The following is a 19,678-nucleotide window of genomic DNA, read 5'->3' on the forward strand; positions in this document are numbered from 1 at the left end:
ATTACAACTTCATTTCGGAAATGATAATGGGAAATGCAATTTTCTTTGTCAATACTTGCCTGTAACGCGGGCATTCCAGACATCATTGCTGATTCTTATGCTGGCATTGGGATTTGGTGGATCAATGTTTTCACCTGCATCGACATTTGAAAAAAACAATAGTTAGTCCTCGTGCACTCGTTCTTTTCTTATTATCATTGTATGATATCTTTTGAATGGTAAGTGCTACGAAGCAAACCTCTTATGTCAGCTCGTTCCAACATTCTGCCTAGTCGGACACTAGGGTTGATTGGTTCGTCATCACTGTCGCTGCTCGAGCTATCTGAACTCTCTTCTGCTGCTCATTTACCTTTAGCAGTTGTGTGTTCCCTATGCTTCTCTTCGTCCTCGGATTCAACTCTGGGATCCTCCTCACCTTCCTCTCTGGAACAATCCATGGCAGCCTGTTGGTTTGCTACAATGATATCCTGAACAGCTCGCAACACTTCAAGTTGTGCTGTTTCCCACCGAAAACATAGCATTGTTTCAGTAAATTAGGCTACATTATTCTAAAATCTTGGCAAGCTCTCTCTTATTTTTCAATGGAAATCACTAACGCTCGTTCCTCTTTACCTGGATGTCGCAGGATCCCACCAGGCTCGCCCACCACCCTGTGCCACACATCATCTATGGGTTGAACTCATCATAAGACTTGGTCTGCACATGTGAAGCAACAAAATTTTTCTGTGTTAGTTCACATTTGCATGGACAGCAAGTACATTAATTTTTTATCAGGTCTTACATTAAAAATAAAGGGGTATTCCCTTGTGAAATATATCAGCCTCCTGCATATCTCCCCGGTGTAAACGCTGATGCGGGGGACGGTGTGTGGCTCCACATTATCTGCACCGAAGTTCATCCAGTCGAAGAACCACGGCTGCTAGTGTTCAATCAATAAAACAAGGGAAGTGGACGAACGTGTTAGGGATTCAGTTTCTTTCATTTGTATATGATGATTCAGTGCATACATGTTGTAAAATACTATCCAAATGCACTTACAATGAGAGCCAAATGGCTACCGCCCACAATCAGAGTTCTGATCCCAGCCGCCAAATCTTTTTGCAGTTTCTTCACAGCTACTCTGATGATTTCAAATGCCCATTCTGCTAGATCGTACTCACTAGTCCCCTCATCGCAGAGCACACACGCAAACATCTCCCAAGGGATCGAAGTGTAGGACTTCTTAGGACCAACACATGTCCCAGCCGCTAACAGTGAGAAAGCCATCTCAAAAGCTCTGTCTCTATAACCGAGATCTCCTGAAGCGATCATTCTATTGATAGCATCGCTTACGGCGTGAATTGTCAACCCCCGTCCCTGGCATGCTTCTTACTCTCTATCCCTAGGATTGTTCTAATACGTAGTGCCAAATTCTGCCTATGTTTTGGAGGCAACTTTATCAGACTGACTTGGTGGCCACTATTACTCAGACCCAATGTTCTAACAATGGATCTTGGAGTGAAATATCTATGCTGGCCATCAGGGAAAGTGAATCTCATGTCTTGCCACCTAAACCTACTAAGTAGCCATGCATAGAACCTTCTATCAGCCTCCCCAGTCCATGCAGCAGTCAACAAGCTGGCCATGCCACTTCTATGCACTAGTGGGTAGTGACTGAACCCTAGTCGGAGGACATGTTGACAGCTCCAAGTACACCTTACTACTCTACCATGGAGTATTGTCAATTCGGCTAGCAGGCCCGGCGGCACAATTTGTATTACTTAACCGGCATGATGTGGATACCCATGAGCCAACACAAGCGTACGGCGAGGTACACGCCTTCTCGACGACCCTTGGTTGTTTTCATTGACCATCACTCGCCTCCTTTTCCTTGTAGCATCCTTCGGCACCTCTCCGACGGCAGCAGCTCCACCCTGCAAGATTTGTTGCCGGACGACCACACCCATCAGGCTTAATCTGTCGCACTAAAAAACATTGCAAGAGTAGAACAGCGCAGAAAGAATTGAATCGAATCCTGATGGACGGGGCGAAGATGATTTTTGCGGATAAGATGAACTGTTGGATATCATCTTACCGAGGCATTGGGGGTGGCTGGAGAAGTGCTCCCACCTCGAGCACCGGCTCCATCGCTGGATCCTTTGCTGGGTCCGACGGATCTTGGTTTTTTCTTCTTTCCATCGCCATCACCATCTCCACATGGTAGATTCCTCTTGCGTGGACGATCCAGCAATTCCATGCCCAATGCCCTACCCAAGGAATCAAGGATTTGGAGTTAGAAAAGGACAGCACCACCAACCAATGGAAAATCAACCTCAAAAGTGCAGCCCAAAGAAAAGTGAAAAGTGCAGCTTGGAAAGCACCCTTGGCACTTATTCTGCTGCCAAATCGGGGAACCTCCCTTGAGCACTATCGGCGGGGGCGCAGATGATCTCGTCGTTGTCTCAACACTCGGTCGCCAGATCTAGTTCTGCTCCAACAGTGTTTATGGGGGATGGAGCAGTGGAGGAGGAGGAAGTGAAGCAGCTGGGATGGAGAAAGTAGTACTCTGGTGTTGGGGAACATAGTAATTTCAAAAATTTCCTACGCACACGCAAGATCATGGTGATGCATAGCAACGAGAGGGGACAGTGTTGTCTACGTACCCTCGTAGACCGAAGCGGAAGCGTTGACGCAACGTAGAGGAAGTAGTCGTAGGTCTTCCCGGTCCAACCGATCCAAGCACCATTACTCCGGCACCTCCGAGTTCTTGGCACACGTTCAGCTCGATGACGCTCCCCGGGCTCCGATCCAGCAAAGCATCGGGGAGGTGCTCCGTCAGCACGACGGCGTGGTGACGATCTTGATGTTCAACCGTCGCAGGGCTTCGCCTAAGCACCGCTACAATATGACCGAGGTGTAATATCGTGGAGGGGGGCACCGCACACGGCTAAGGAACGATCACGAAGATCAACTTGTGTGTCTATGGGGTGCCCCCTGCCCCCCTATATAAAGGAGTGGAGGAGGGGAGGGCCGGCCCTCTCTATGGCGCGCCCTAGGGGAGTCCTACTCCCATCGGGAGTAGGATTCCCCCTTTCCTAGTCCAACTAGGAGTCCTTCCATGTAGTAGGAGTAGGAAACAAGGAAGGGGCGCAGCCCCTCCCCCTAGTCCAATTTGGACTAGTCCTTGGGGGGGCGTGGCCTGCCCTAGGCAGCCCCTCTCTCTTTCCCGTATGGCCCAATAAGGCCCAATACTTCTCCCGGCGAATTCCCGTAACTCTTCGGTACTCCGAAAAATACCCGAATCACTCGGAACCTTTCCGAAGTCCGAATATAGTCATCCAATATATCGATCTTTACGTCTCGACCATTTCGAGACTCCTCGTCGTGTCCCCGATCTTATCCGGGACTCCGAACTCCTTCGGTACATCAAAACTCATAAACTCATAATATAGCTGTCATCGAAACCTTAAGCGTGCGGACCCCACGGTTCGAGAACAATGTAGACATGACCGAGACACGTCTCTGGTCAATAACCAATAGCGGGACCTGGATGCCCATATTGGTTCCTACATATTCTACGAAGGTCTTTTATCGGTCAGACCGCATAACAACATACGTTGTTCCCTTTGTCATCGGTATGTTACTTGCCCGAGATTCGATCGTCGGTATCCAATACCTAGTTCAATCTCGTTACCGGCAAGTCTCTTTACTCGTTCCGTAATACATCATCCCGCAACTAACTCATTAGTTGCAATGCTTGCAAGGCTTAAGTGATGTGCATTACCGAGAGGGCCCAGAGATACCTCTCCGACATTCGGAGTGACAAATCCTAATCTCGAAATACGCCAACCCAACATGTACCTTTGGAGACACCTGTAGAGCTCCTTTATAATCACCCAGTTACGTTGTGACGTTTGGTAGCACACAAATTGTTCCTCCGGCAAATGGGAGTTGCATAATCTCATAGTCATAGGAACATGTATAAGTCATGAAGAAAGCAATAGCAACATACTAAACGATCGGGTGCTAAGCTAATGGAATGGGTCATGTCAATCAGATCATTCAACTAATCATGTGATCCCCTTAATCAAATAACAACTCTTTGTCCATGGTTAGGAAACATAACCATCTTTGATTAACGAGCTAGTCAAGTAGAGGCATACTAGTGACACTCTGTTTGTCTATGTATTCACACATGTATTATGTTTCCGGTTAATACAATTCTAGCATGAATAATAAACATTTATCATGATATAAGGAAATAAATAATAACTTTATTATTGCCTCTAGGGCATATTTCCTTCATCTGGCTGCTGGCCGGGTAGCCTTCTTGTAAATGAGGCTACGAGTTGTCTCTCACCCCCCGTGACACAGTGAAAGGTCAAGTCACGTTTACTGCTAGCTGACCACGCCACCCAAAAATTTCAAACGCAGCCTTTTTTATTGCCATTTTATTATGATTTTTTGTGCAATCGATGACCGGGGTAGCTGCGTTTTGGAGTGGCACACGGTTCGTCCTGGGATGAATTTAGCGTACCACACCGCCTCGTGGGATCATGATCCTGTTGCAAAATATCACCCATCACGGAGTGTATATGCTCACTTTTTTAAAATTTATTCAGGTTGTTTACTACGTGGTCCATCTGAACCCAGCTTCTAAAAGTGCCTACCTACGCAATCTGCCCATAGTGGACGGACACAGGAGATGTACGCTTGTCCTTTTTTCCAGAACCAGATCGGTACTAGCTGAAATGCTCCCCGGTGGGAACAGTTCATTCACTGTTTCAGTGCGGTCCATGCCAAGAGGAAGGAATAACCGGGAGCAGCGGTCCTCCCTCTTGCTGCCAACGCCAACCCACCCAGGCATTTATTATGCTTCTTTGCATTTCACGACATATATCCCCCACTCACACAACTGAGGCAAATCGGACGAACTAATTTTATATCATGTATTCTTTAGTCGCTGGTCTTTTTTCCAATTATATTTATTGACCCACAAGAACACGCGCAGCTCCATGACAAGGGGAAATAAGTCAGGAAAAAAATATAGATTGGCCTCATCCCATGCCCTCTCTCCCGTACCTGCCACACATGCCCCTGGAGTTCAACATTACTGACGGAAAGTGAGTGAACACGAGACGGGAAACTACATTTTACATTCAAGGATGCCTTTAGAGTAACGCGTGGAAGGAACTAAATCACCGTCATCTCTTGCCACACTAATCACATACCACTTCTCATCTAGCTACGCTTTCTACTCTATAATACGACGGCATTTCGGCGTCATGCTGACAATGTCTTCTTCATCTTGAGAGTCTACAACGCAAACACCATAGATGACACCAGATTCGTCGTCGACGGCTGAGCTACCAGTGCTTCGCGGAGAGTCAGGAGCAGCAGTTGGATCGTAGTCGCCAAACCCTTCTTCCAAGGGTTCTTGCCCCACCATGGCATCCAAACCATGGACGAGAGGCTGCTCGTCAAACGCATCGTCTTGGACGACCTCGCCCTGAAGAGAATCGAGACATAACCGTATCAGACTGGATTGAGGTAAGGTTCAGCTGTCTGCGCGATAGTTTTGTACAGTTCGAAATGCTCACCTCTCCATTCCCGACCTCCAACTCGGCTGGCTGGTGCGTCGTGCTCCAAGCGGTAGATACGGAGTCCGCCCGGGATGGAGATGAAGGTTGCAACAAGCAGATTTTTGCTTCCTTTAGAAATCGATGCACCGCTGAAGCATATGCCTACATCACAAACCAATTTTAGAAGAAGATTGGAGGAACTCACGGGATTAATCAAGTGGAGGAACGCATTATGCCCCTCGCCTCTGGTTGTGCCACTACTTCCCGATTCAGCGAGTGAGCCTCCCATCGGATGCAGGCGGGCGATTTGAAATTTTTCGAACTGAGTTGTGGGCAGTGGTGTGTCTGAAGTGTAGCACCTCAGCCTTGGCCTCCTATTTATACCGTGCCTTCTGCCAGCTCCAAGGGCCCCCTTTTCCTGCATATGGTACCTTGTTTGAATTTTGAATATGTGGGTACGGCCAGAGCTGGCACACGCTAACGTTGCGTCCATGTCGTCGAGCAAACAAGTCGTAAACGGATTCAGGCCACCAATTCTGTCGTCACCCACTGGAAGCAAAGATTTATTCGCATGACACCGACCACCAAGCACAGAGGTTCTCTCAACTCAGCTACTTATTCTTAATGTTACAGCCACTAGCAATTTCAGTTTTCTCACAGCACGTACAGAAGTAAACAAGTTCGCCGGATGATAAGCACAGAAAACCTCAGCACAGCGGTATACAAGGATTCGGCACAGATCGTGTGCGTCCCACTCTTTCATAGTTTACAAACCAACTCGAAAATCACATAAACTTAGAAACCTATATCAATTCTGTGCAAACCCAAGTGGTCTCGTGCACGTGGTACGTCGGTGCCCTTCTATCCCGCAGTTTTTGCATTTCCCAGGCTTCTGTGGCTTCTTCGGCATATCCCCTCTTTCTGGGCATGTCGTTTTCTTGTGCCCTTCGCGCCGACATATGCTGCAGAACCTTGTTCTCTTACTCGGTCCTTCATATGGCGCCTTGTCCCTGCTGTTTGTAGGCCTGCCAGGCCCTCTACGCTTCTCTGGTGTTGTGAGGCACTGCATGGCATTCGTGCTGAAAGAATTTCCGGCACTTGGGCAATGGTCGACCTCACGATCAGCATTTGCTTGCTCGCCGTTGGCAGACATCCTGACATCAGCCGTTGGAATCACGCGATCCTCGAAAGCCAGTCCATCCCGTTTCTCTGCCAAAGGCGCTGCACTCTGAATCACCGAATCAAGGGCAGCATTGACGTGGTCATAGCATGCAGCACTTGCGTCCCCCATCCGCACGACTTCCATGGCTTTGAAGTAGAGTGTCGCATGCCTGCAAGTGAACGACATGTTCTGTGAATTGTCCCTCTGGTACTGGACTAGGTGACCTGGTAGTATGTCTCTTTCGTCCTTTGTCCACTGTTTTACGACGTGGTATTTAGGGATCTCTTCAAGATGAAGAATTTCCATGACCTGCATGAGAGAAAACCACTAGTTTGTGAGGGGTTTTTTAGTTACTGCATACATTTTTATATCAGACGGAACATGTTTTATGGCAGTTTACTCGTAAGGCATGGCTGCACAGCAACCCCGTGTGCTCAAACTGGCCGCACTCGCACGTGAATATTGATTTGTCCTCGTTAATGGTAATCTCATATTCAACTCTGCTCCACTTCTCTCTTTTTGCCGCATTGTTGTGAGTGGTGATGTACTTCATCATGTTTTCCCCTTCAGTAACATTGTATGCGGTTGCTTCGATAAGTAGTCGCCCAAATTCCTCAAACATGCTCCTTGTATAAACCTTGCTGGCATGACGCTCTATTGCAAGGTTAGTACGTCTGACAGCACCGCCCTGCAATGAAAACACAGCAGTGTACATAAGAATCGCATCCAGTAAATCCCCAATCAATACGACGAACCAAGATCAGCATAGTGTGTATGGCAAGAATGTACTTACAATCATAGTCCTCTTCTCCTCGTAGCTTTCGTCCCGTTCTCGATCAAACTACAGTTTCAAGTATTGTCGGACGAATACATGCATTGGGCTGGCTGGGGGCATGTACGATTTCAGCATGTGGTTTGCGCTCTCGCTCCTTTGGGTGTTTGTCATTTTTGCACAGAAAACACCCCGTAAATATGGTTTCGCCCATTTCCTTCTGGTTTCATAAATTTGGGTCATGTAGTTATGATTCCTCAAATTGTACTTGTCGAGGAGAGCTCCCCAGGCTGATTCAAACTCTTCCTCAGTTAGCATGTGGTTCACAACTTTGTGAAATTCAGCCTGGAAGTCACTCTTCTTGGCGTACAATGGTCCTAGCGTTTCCTTTGCCTTTTTTAGGACATGCCATTTGCACCAATGGTGTACTGTATCAGGATAAGTTTTCTTGATTGCAACCTCCATAGCTCTGCATTGATCTGTAAACAAATAAGAAGATTCGAATCAGACATCTCAGGTGCACAAGTATGAATTGATCAATGACATTTTTTTGTTCAAGAAAACCGTCCAAGTTGAGAAGGATCAGAACAAATAATTTTCTCACCGCCCCCCAATACCTGTGAGTATTGTCATCGGCGCTGGCCCGCCCATCATCCGGACAAACTCCTCGAACACCCATTCGAAGCTCTCTTCTTGTTCGTCACGCATCAAAACCCCTGCCAGTATGATGCTCTGGTAGTGGTTGTTAACTCCCACGAATAGCCCAAATGGCATATCGTACAAGTTGGTCCTGTAAGTCGTGACGAATGTCACCAAAGAATTTGTATTGCATCCGGCTGCTGCCATTAGCCCGCATGAGGTTTCTAATCTTGTTGTCTTTCTCTGCCAACACTACATAGGTAAATCCTAGATCGTTGGCCTGGATGTCAGCAAACGCATGAAGTGTTTTCCGGACATCGTCCTCAGCTTGCTCATGGCTAATCTTCCCACAAATGTTTCTCAGCGTCCTTTTTGTGAAAGGTACCTTCTCGACTGACCCAAAGAAGCTCCCAATAATGTTGTAAACCTTCCCAAGGTTAACATTGTTTTCCCTTAGTTGCTTTATCAAATCCTTGGTGTGTACATCAATGTGCTTATGAGAAGGCCAGTGCACCTTCTCTCCCATTGTCAGAGACATCGAATGGTTGTGACTCGCTCGATACTCTGTTATGTACCAGTTGTTGTCCGATGCACGCAGCAGCCTGATTAGAGCAGGGCACTCACATCTACAGGACCTACTGTTTTCGGATTCAGGTTCCCCCTGCACACCACAAAGGAAGACATGTCAACAGTTAGCATTGCACCATGTCCGAGACGAAATCTTGCTCACACACACTAGTATCTAAATTTTTCTATGTTGGAATGAAAATATGAACTCACCGAGCAACCACAAACAATTTCCTGCATGGTTTTCATCCGCTCGGCTTTGAGTCTGCTCTTTCCATATCTTATTCCAAAACTGACTTCCCAAGAATATAGGTTGTAGAAGTCATATGCCTCGCTAAGCGAATCGAAACTAAGCCCCAGATCAGGCCTAACGACACTCTTGTTAGGCTGCTCCGCATATTTGTGTATCGAAATCTCGAGAGCACTCATCCTCGATGGGCATGGGACTCGGTCGGGTGGCGTGCTTCCGAGACGCAGCCTGAATTTGCATGGCAGTAAACGTTAAATGTATCCAATCTCTCTGAATCTTCAATTGAGCTATGACGATTCATCCAGCAAGTTCTCCATTCACAGTATTATTTCCTTTTCAGATCGCACATCAGCCAAAAATGAATATACACAAACAGAAGTACGGTACAATGTTATGTCATTTCATGCAGATTTCACTGATTTCATATTATCACCATAAAAGGAAGAAATCTCTGCTGTGAACTTTCATTTTGCTAACATGGCTACCTGACTAATTTTTTGTCATTGTCAAGATGATTGCACTGCCATCAGGTGTATTTAAATTCTGCAAACCTATCTGGTCCCTCAATTCAGTTTATTTTTCAAGAGGTATTGCTAAATCGACCCACGGTGCTCATGACATCATTTAGGACCTATTTGGTGGTTTTCTATCTCAGTTTATAAATTTTTCACATATATGTGATGCTCATGTGAATTCATCTGTTGAATGACAAAGACCAAGGGAGGAGAGCACGTGCTCTTACCTTTTTGTCCACCCGGGGGCTTGCGGATTCACCCTGTCAGTTGACTGAGCGGACCTCGTTGGAGATTCACCACTGGGACGACGTTCACCATGTGGTCGGTCTGCAGCTACGCCCTCGTCATCCACCTGAGCTAGCCCAGATTCACCATTGCCCTCAACGCGATCTTCAGCTGCACCCCATTCTGCAGCAGATAGAGGAGCGGCACTGGATCTGGATGCTCAAGGCTGTCAGCAAATTCCTCCCGTACGGAAAATCTACGCGAGGAAAGGCAATTCGCCGGTAATAGAGGTCAGATTCGTATGCAAGGCAGGTCGAGCAGAATTTAAAGCTAGGCGCTGGATGCAGTACAGGATAACAAAAGTTGCAGAGATCTGCCCGGAACAAACTTGTCCACCGCGTCCAGCAGGAACTCCATTCCCTCCGCCTCCATAGTTCGGTATCCTGCCTTGCAAACGCAGCCACCGCCGACCAGGAACTCCGTGCGGCACTGCCCGGTAGCAATATCGCATTCAAGTCGCTCTCTAGGTTACGCCGCCGGTCACGGCTCTTCCAGAACAAGCTGGGGAAAGGGGATGGACAAATGTTTTTTTGTTGCCCGTGCGCACGAGGCGTTTCCCTTGGACCGACACGACGGCACAGATTCCGCCCACCGTCCCGGACACATTATCTGAACCCAGGCACAGACTGGAAAATGTAACTTCCTGGTCTCCGGCCTAGAAGGAAAGCCAACATGCTGATCCACAGCCCAGACCGAGCCGCCGCGACGTCCGTCCGCCTGCCTCGCCTCGACCCCACATATTGCCCAATGTTTCCTACTGTATTTGGGCGTTTCCCTATTTACCCGACGCTCGTATCTGACAGCACAGCTGGCATTGTTCACATCCCAAGGCAAATATCAACGACTTAGATTATGGGTGCAGCTGAGCTCGAGCTCCAAAACGCCCCTCTCGATAAATTGCTCATATTTCCAATACAAGGCACATACATCAGGCACGCACGAGCAAAACACATACATATGCATGAAGGAAATATGCCCTAGAGGCAATAATAATGTTATTATTTTATTTCCTTATATCATGATAAATGTTTATTATTCATGCTAGAATTGTATTATCCGGAAACATAATACTTGTGTGAATACATAGACAAACCAAACGTCACTAGTGTGCCTCTACTTGACTAGCTCGTTAATCAAAGATGGTTATGTTTCCTAGCCATAGACATGTGTTGTCATTTGATTAATGGGATCACATCATTAGGAGAATGATGTGATTGACATGACCCATTCCATTAGCTTAGCACCCGATCGTTTAGTATGTTGCTATTGCTTTCTTCATGACTTATACATGTTCCTATGACTATGAGATTATGCAACTCCCGTTTACCGGAGGAACACTTTGTGTGCTACCAAACGTCACAACGTAACTGGGTGATTATAAAGGAGCTCTACAGGTGTCTCCAAAGGTACATGTTGGGTTGGCGTATTTCGAGATTAGGATTTGTCACTCCGATTGTCGGAGAGGTATCTCTGGGCCCTCTCGGTAATGCACATCACATAAGCCTTGCAAGCATTACAACTAATGCATTAGTTGCAAGATGATGTATTACGTAACGAGTAAAGAGACTTGCCGATAACGAGATTGAACTAGGTATTGAGATACCGACGATCGAATCTCGGGCAAGTAACATACCGATGACAAAGGGAACAACGTATGTTGTTATGCGGTCTGACCGATAAAGATCTTCGTAGAATATGTGGGAGCCAATATGAGCATCCAGGTTCCGCTATTAGTTATTGACCGGAGACGTGTCTCGGTCATGTCTACATTGTTCTCGAACCCGTAGGGTCCGCACGCTTAAGGTTTTGATGACAGTTATATTATGAGTTTATGAATTTTGATGTACCGAAGTTTGTTCGGAGTCCCGGATGTGATCACGGACATGACGAGGAGTCTCGAAATGGTCGAGACATAAAGATTGATATATTGGAAGCCTATATTTGGATATCGGAAGTGTTCCGGGTGAAATCGGGATTTTACCGGAGTACCGGGAGGTTACCGGAACCCCCCGGGAGTTATATGGGCCTTAGTGGGCTTTAGTGGAAGAGAGGAGAGGTGGCCAGGGCTGGGCCGCACGCCCCTCCCCCCCTAGTCCGAATAGGACAAGGAGAGGGGGGCGGCGCCCCCCCCCCTTCCTTCTCTCTCTCCTCTTTCCCCCTCCTCGAATCCTATTCCAACTAGGAAAGGGGGGGAATCCTACTCCCGGTGGGAGTAGGACTCCTCCTGGCGCGCCCTCCTCCTGGCCGGCCGCACCCCCCCCCCCCATTTGAACCTTTATATACGGAGGCAGGGGGCACCCCATAGACACAAGTTGATCCACGTGATCATATTCTTAGCCGTGTGCGGTGCCCCCTTCCACCATAATCCTCGATAGTATTGTAGCGGTGCTTAGGCAAAGCCCTACGACAGTAGTACATCAAGATCGTCACCACGCCGTCGTGCTGACGGAACTCTTCCCCGATACTTTGCTGGATCGGAGTCCGGGGATCGTCATCGAGCTGAACGTGTGCTAGAACTCGGAGGTGCCGTAGTTTCGGTGCTTGATCGGTTGGGCCGTGAAGACGTAGGACTACATCAACCGCGTTGAGCTAACGCTTCCGCTGTCGGTCTACAAGGGTACGTAGATCACACTCTCCCCTCTCGTTGCTATGCATCACCACGATCTTACGTGTGCGTAGGAAAATTTTTGAAATTACTACGTTCCCCAACAGTGGCATCCGAGCCTAGGTTTTATGTGTTGATGTTATATGCACGACTAGAACACAAGTGAGTTGTGGGCGATATAAGTCATACTGCTTACCAGCATGTCATACTTTGGTTCGGCGGTATTGTTGGACGAAGCGGCCCGGACCGACATTACGCGTACGCTTACGCGAGACCGGTTCTCCCGACGTGCTTTGCACATAGGTGGCTTGCGGGTGACAGTTTCTCCAACTTTAGTTGAACCGAGTGTGGCTACGCCCGGTCCTTGCGAAGGTTAAAAAAGCACCAACTTGACAAACTATCATTGTGGTTTTGATGCGTAGGTAAGATTGGTTCTTGCTTAAGCCCGTAGCAGCCACGTAAAACTTGCAACAACAAAGTAGAGGACATCTAACTTGTTTTTGCAGGGCATGTTGTGATGTGATATGGTCAAGACATGATGATAAATTTTATTGTATGAGATGATCATGTTTTGTAACCGAGTCATCGGCAACTGGCAGGAGCCATATGGTTGTCGCTTTATTGTATGCAATGCAATCGCGATGTAATGCTTTACTTTATCACTAAGCGGTAGCGATAGTCGTGGAAGCTTAAGATTGGCGAGACGACAACGATGCTACGATGGAGATCAAGGTGTCGCGCCGGTGACGATGGTGATCACGAAAGTGCTCCGAAGATAGAGATCACAAGCACAAGATGATGATGGCCATATCATATCACTTATATTTGATTGCATGTGATGTTTATCTTTTATGCATCTTATCTTGCTTTGATTGATGGTAGCATTAAAAGATGATCTCTCACTAATTATCAAGAAGTGTTCTCCCTCAGTATGCACCATTGCGAAAGTTCTTCGTGCTGAGACACCACGTGATGATCGGGTGTGATAGGCTCTACGTTCAAATACAACGGGTGCAAAACAGTTGCACACGGGGAATACTCAGGTTATACTTGACGAGCCAAGCATATACAGATATGGCCTCGGAACACGGAGACCGAAAGGTCAAGCGTGAATCATATAGTAGATATGATCAACATAGTGATGTTCACCAATGAAACTACTCCATCTCTCGTGATGATCGGACATGGTTTAGTTGATTTGGATCACGTAATCACTTAGAGGATTAGAGGGATGTCTATCTAAGTGGGAGTTCTTAAGTAATATGATTAATTGAACCTAAATTTATCATGAACTTAGTACCTGATAGTATCTTGCTTGTTTATGTATGATTGTAGATAGATGGCCCGTGCTGTTATTCCGTTGAATTTTAATGCATTCCTTGAGAAAGCAAAGTTGAAAGATGATGGTAGCAATTACACGGACTGGGTCCGTACCTTGAGGATTATCCTCATTGCTGCACAGAAGAATTACGTCCTGGAAGCACCGCTGGGTGCCAGGCCTGCTGCTGGAGCAACACTAGATGTTATGAACGTCTGGCAGAGCAAAACTGATGACTACTCGATAGTTCAGTGTGCCATGCTTTACGGCTTAGAATCGGGACTTGAACGACGTTTTGAACGTCATGGAGCATATGAGATGTTCCAGGAGTTGAAGTTAATATTTCAAGCAAATGCCCAGATTGAGAGATATGAAGTCTCCAATAAGTTCTATAGCTGCAAGATGGAGGAGAACAGTTCTGTCAGTGAGCATATACTCAAAATGTCTGGGTATAATAATCACTTGATTCAATTGGGAGTTAATCTTCCAGATGATTGTGTCATTGACAGAATTCTCCAATCACTGCCACCAAGCTACAAGAGCTTCGTGATGAACTATAATATGCAAGGGATGAATAAGACTATTCCCGAGCTCTTCGCAATGCTGAAAGCTGCGGAGGTAGAAATCAAGAACGAGCATCAAGTGTTGATGGTCAACAAGACCACTAGTTTCAATAAAAAGGGCAAAGGGAAGAAGAAGGGAAACTTCAAAAAGAACAGCAAGCAAGTTGCTACTCAAGAGAAGAAACCCAAACCTGGACCTAAGCCTGAAACTGAGTGCTTCTACTGCAAGCAGACTGGTCACTGGAAGCGGAACTGCCCCAAGTATTTGGCGGATAAGAAGGATGGCAAGGTGAACAAAGGTATATGTGATATACATGTTGTTGATGTGTACCTTACTAATGCTCGCAGTAGCACCTGGGTATTTGATACTGGTTCTATTGCTAATATTTGCAACTCGAAACAGGGACTACGGATTAAGCGAAGATTGGCTAAGGACGAGGTGACGATGCGCGTGGGAAATGGTTCCAAAGTCGATGTGATCGCAGTCGGCACGCTACCTCTACATCTACCTTCGGGATTAGTATTAGACCTAAATAATTGTTATTTGGTGCCAGCGTTAAGCATGCACATTATATCTGGATCTTGTTTGATGCGAGACGGTTATTCATTTAAATCAGAGAATAATGGTTGTTCTATTTATATGAGTAATATCTTTTATGGGCATGCACCCTTAAAGAGTGGTCTATTCTTATTAAATCTCGATAGTAGTGACACACATATTCATAGTGTTGAAGCCAAAAGATGCAGAGTTGATAATGATAGTGCAACTTATTTGTGGCACTGCCGTTTAGGTCGTATCGTTATAAAGCGCATGAAGAAACTCCATACTGATGGACTTTTGGAACCACTTGATTATGAATCACTTGGTACTTGCGAACCATGCCTTATGGGTAAGATGACAAAAACATCGTTCTCCGGTACTATGAGAGAGCAACAGATTTATTGGAAATCATACGTACAGATGTATGTGGTCCGATGAATGTTGAGGCTCGTGGCGGATATCGTTATTTTCTCACCTTCACAGATGTCTTAAGAAGATATGGGTATATCTACTTAATGAAATATAAGTCTGAAACGTTTGAAAAGTTCAAAGAATTTCAGAGTGAAGTTGAAAATCATCGTAACAAGAAAATAAAATTCCTACGATCTGATCGTGGAGTAGAATATTTGAGTTACGAGTTTGGTGTACATTTGAAACAATGTGGAATAGTTTCGCAACTCACGCCACCCGGAACACCACAGCGTAACGGTGTGTCCGAACGCCGTAATCGTACTTTACTAGATATGGTGCGATCTATGATGTCTCTTACTGATTTACAGCTATCGTTTTGGGGATATGCTCTAGAGACGGCCGCATTCACGTTAAATAGGGCACCATCAAAATCCGTTGAGACGACGCCTTATGAACTATGGTTTGGCAAGAAACCAAAGTTGTCGTTTCTGAAAGTTTGGGGCTGCGATGCTTATGTGAAAAAGCTTCAACCTGATAAGCTCAAACCCAAATCGGAGAAATGTGTCTTAATAGGATATCCAAAGGAAACTATTGGATACACCTTCTATCACAGATCCAAAGGCAAGACTTTTGTTGCTAAATTCGGAAACTTTCTGGAGAAGGAGTTTCTCTCGAAAGAAGTGAGTGGGAGGAAAGTAGAACTTAACGAGGTAACAGTACCTGCTCCCTTATTGGAAAGTAGTACATCACAGAAACCGGTTTCTGTGACACCTAAGCCAATTAGTGAGGAAGCTAATGATAACGATCATGAAACTTCAGATCAAGATACTACTGAACCTCGTAGATCAACCAGAGTAAGATCCGCGCCAGAGTGGTACGGTAATCCTGTTCTGGAAGTCATGCTACTAGATCATGATGAACCTACGAACTATGAAGAAGCGATGGTGAGCCCAGATTCCGCTAAATGGCTTGAAGCCATGAAATCTGAGATGGGATACATGTATGAGAACAAAGTATGGACTTTGGTTGACTTGCCCAATGATCGGCAAGCAATTGAGAATAAATGGATCTTCAAGAAGAAGACTGACACTGATGGTAATGTTACTGTCTACAAAGCTCGACTTGTCGCAAAAGGTTTTCGGCAAGTTCAAGGGATTGACTACGATGAGACCTTCTCACCCGTAGCGATGCTTAAATCTGTCCGAATCATGTTAGCAATTGCCGCATTTTATGATTATGAAATTTGGTAAATGGATGTCAAAACTGCATTCCTGAATGGATTTCTGCAAGAAGAGTTGTATATGATGTAGCCGGAAGGTTTTGTCGATCCAAAGGGAGCTAACAAAGTGTGCAAGCTCTAGCGATCCATTTATGGACTGGTGCAAGCCTCTCGGAGTTGGAATAAACGCTTTGATAGTGTGATCAAAGCATTTGGTTTTATACAGACTTTTGGAGAAGCCTGTATTTACAAGAAAGTGACTGGGAGCTCTGTAGCATTTCTGATATTATATGTAGATGACATATTGCTAATCGGAAATGATATAGAATTTCTGGATAGCATAAAAGGATACTTGAATAAGAGTTTTTCAATGAAAGACCTCGGTGAAGCTGCTTACATATTGGGCATTAAGATCTATAGAGATAGATCAAGACGCTTAATTGGACTTTCACAAAGCACATACCTTGACAAAGTTTTGAAGAAGTTCAAAATGGATCAAGCAAAGAAAGGATTCTTGCCTGTGTTACAAGGTGTGAAATTGAGTAAGACTCAATCCCCGACCAATGTAGAAGATAGAGAGAAAATGAAAGATGTTCCCTATGCTTCAGCCATAGGCTCTATCATGTATGCAATGCTGTGTACCAGACCTGATGTGTGTCTTGCTATAAGTCTAGCAGGGAGGTACCAAAGTAATCCAGGAGTGGATCACTGGACAGCGGTCAAGAACATCCTGAAATATCTGAAAAGGACTAAGGATATGTTTCTCATATATGGAGGTGACAAAGAGCTCATCGTAAAAGGTTACGTTGATGCAAGCTTTGACACTGATCCGGACGATTCTAAATCGCAAACCGGATACGTGTTTACATTAAACGGTGAAGCTGTCAGTTGGTGCAGTTCTAAACAAAGCGTTGTGGCAGGACCTACATGTGAAGCGGAGTACATAGCTGCTTCGGAAGCAGCAAACGAAGGAGTCCGGATGAAGGAGTTCATATCCGATCTAGGTGTCATACCTAGTGCATCGGGTCCAATGAAAATCTTTTGTGACAATACTGGTGCAATTGCCTTGGCAAAGGAATCCAGATTTCACAAGAGAACCAAGCACATCAAGAGACGCTTCAATTCCATCCGGGATCTAGTCCAGGTGGGAGACATAGAGATTTGCAAGATACATACCGATCTGAATATAGCAGACCTGTTGACTAAGCCTCTTCCACGAGTAAAACATGATCAGCACCAAAGCTCCATGGGTGTTAGAATCATTACTGTGTAATCTAGATTATTGACTCTAGTGCAAGTGGGAGGCTGAAGGAAATATGCCCTAGAGGCAATAATAATGCTATTATTTTATTTCCTTATATCATGATAAATGTTTATTATTCATGCTAGAATTGTATTATCCGGAAACATAATACTTGTGTGAATACATAGACAAACCAAACGTCACTAGTGTGCCTCTACTTGACTAGCTCGTTAATCAAAGATGGTTATGTTTCCTAGCCATAGACATGTGTTGTTATTTGATTAATGGGATCACATCATTAGGAGAATGATGTGATTGACATGACCCATTCCATTAGCTTAGCACCCGATCGTTTAGTATGTTGCTATTGCTTTCTTCATGACTTATACATGTTCCTATGACTATGAGATTATGCAACTCCCGTTTATCGGAGGAACACTTTGTGTGCTACCAAACGTCACAACGTAACTGGGTGATTATAAAGGAGCTCTACAGGTGTCTCCAAAGGTACATGTTGGGTTGGCGTATTTCGAGATTAGGATTTGTCACTCCGATTGTCGGAGAGGTATCTCTGGGCCCTCTCGGTAATGCACATCACATAAGCCTTGCAAGCATTACAACTAATGCGTTAGTTGCAAGATGATGTATTACGTAACGAGTAAAGAGACTTGCCGATAACGAGATTGAACTAGGTATTGAGATACCGACGATCGAATCTCGGGCAAGTAACATACCGATGACAAAGGGAACAACGTATGTTGTTATGCGGTCTGACCGATAAAGATCTTCGTAGAATATGTGGGAGCCAATATGAGCATCCAAGTTCCGCTATTGGTTATTGACCGGAGACGTGTCTCGGTCATGTCTACATTGTTCTCGAACCCGTAGGGTCCGCACGCTTAAGGTTTTGATGACAGTTATATTATGAGTTTATGCATTTTGATGTACCGAAGTTTGTTCGGAGTCCCGGATGTGATCACGGACATGACGAGGAGTCTCGAAATGGTCGAGACAGAAAGATTGATATATTGGAAGCCTATATTTGGATATCGGAAGTGTTCCGGGTGAAATCGGGATTTTACCGGAGTACCGGGAGGTTACCGGAACTCCCCGGGAGGTATATGGGCCTTAGTGGGCTTTAGTGGAAGAGAGGAGAGGTAGCCAGGGCTGGGCCGCGCGCCCCTCCCCCCTAGTCCGAATAGGACAAGGAGAGGGGGGCGGCGCCCCCCCTTCCTTCTCTCTCTCCTCTTTCCCCCTCCTCGAATCCTATTCAATCTAGGAAAGGGGGGAATCCTACTCCCGGTGGGAGTAGGACTCCTCCTGGCGCGCCCTCCTCCTGGCCGGCCGCACCCCCCATTTGAATCTTTATATACGGAGGCAGGGGGCACCCCATAGACACAAGTTGATCCACGTGATCATATTCTTAGCCGTGTGCGGTGCCCCCTTCCACCATAATCCTCGATAATATTGTAGCGGTGCTTAGGCGAAGCCCTGCGACGGTAGTATATCAAGATCGTCACCACGCCGTCGTGCTGACGGAACTCTTCCCCGACACTTTGCTGGATCGGAGTCCGGGGATCGTCATCGAGCTGAACGTGTGCTAGAACTCGGAGGTGTCGTAGTTTCGGTGCTTGATCGGTCGGGCCGTGAAGACGTACGACTACATCAACCGCGTTGTGCTAACGCTTCCGCTGTCGGTCTACAAGGGTACGTAGATCACACTCTCTCCTCTCGTTGTTATGCATCACCATGATCTTGCGTGTGCGTAGGAAATTTTTTAAAATTACTACGTTCCCCAACAATGCATCCCCGTCTCTCCAATTCAGCACGCTTCACCCAAAGCAACACCCGTAACGCATAAGCCACATCACATATGCAACTCCGATTCAGCATTGTTATTCACTACTATGTAGATCCTGTAGCAAACTAGACAGAATGGGGAGTGCTGTTTGGAGGCAGCCCATGTATCTACGGAGGTAATTTATATTTGAGGAGACAACGCTAAGTAGTTGACGCCGTTCTCGGGG

At 46.0% G+C, this 19,678-nt stretch overlaps 3 protein-coding genes and 1 long non-coding RNA gene across 4 annotated transcripts; all 4 read right to left on the reverse strand.

Moving 5' to 3' along the window:
* Positions 1-54: 54 nt before the first annotated feature.
* LOC147987521 (uncharacterized) lies at positions 55-698 on the reverse strand. Its single transcript, XR_015615297.1, has 3 exons — positions 613-698; positions 239-484; positions 55-134 (listed from the first exon to the last, which is right to left on the reverse strand). It is a non-coding gene; the product is annotated as an uncharacterized LOC147987521 (long non-coding RNA).
* Positions 699-5,233: 4,535 nt separating this feature from the next.
* Positions 5,234-5,985, reverse strand: LOC147987522 (uncharacterized). The gene is made up of 3 exons (XM_087540364.1): positions 5,767-5,985; positions 5,580-5,690; positions 5,234-5,488 (listed from the first exon to the last, which is right to left on the reverse strand). The coding sequence occupies exons 1-3, from the start codon at positions 5,983-5,985 to the stop codon at positions 5,234-5,236; spliced, it is 585 nt and encodes a 194-aa protein (XP_087396490.1).
* Positions 5,986-6,369: 384 nt separating this feature from the next.
* LOC147987523 (uncharacterized) lies at positions 6,370-7,368 on the reverse strand. The gene is made up of 2 exons (XM_087542417.1): positions 7,124-7,368; positions 6,370-7,032 (listed from the first exon to the last, which is right to left on the reverse strand). The coding sequence occupies exons 1-2, from the start codon at positions 7,343-7,345 to the stop codon at positions 6,370-6,372; spliced, it is 885 nt and encodes a 294-aa protein (XP_087398543.1). The 5' UTR covers positions 7,346-7,368.
* A 9-nt stretch (positions 7,369-7,377) lies between these two features.
* On the reverse strand, positions 7,378-10,157 carry LOC125524374 (protein FAR1-RELATED SEQUENCE 5-like). The gene is made up of 8 exons (XM_087542418.1): positions 10,080-10,157; positions 9,839-9,947; positions 9,694-9,737; positions 8,915-9,179; positions 8,309-8,795; positions 8,113-8,211; positions 7,764-7,974; positions 7,378-7,411 (listed from the first exon to the last, which is right to left on the reverse strand). The coding sequence occupies exons 1-8, from the start codon at positions 10,121-10,123 to the stop codon at positions 7,378-7,380; spliced, it is 1,293 nt and encodes a 430-aa protein (XP_087398544.1). The 5' UTR covers positions 10,124-10,157.
* Between the last annotated feature and the right edge of the window lie 9,521 nt (positions 10,158-19,678).

Source organism: Triticum urartu, chromosome 2A (assembly GCF_056163025.1).
Source record: "Triticum urartu cultivar PI428250 chromosome 2A, HENAU_Tu73, whole genome shotgun sequence".
In the NCBI taxonomy this organism is placed as follows: Eukaryota; Viridiplantae; Streptophyta; class Magnoliopsida; order Poales; family Poaceae; genus Triticum; species Triticum urartu.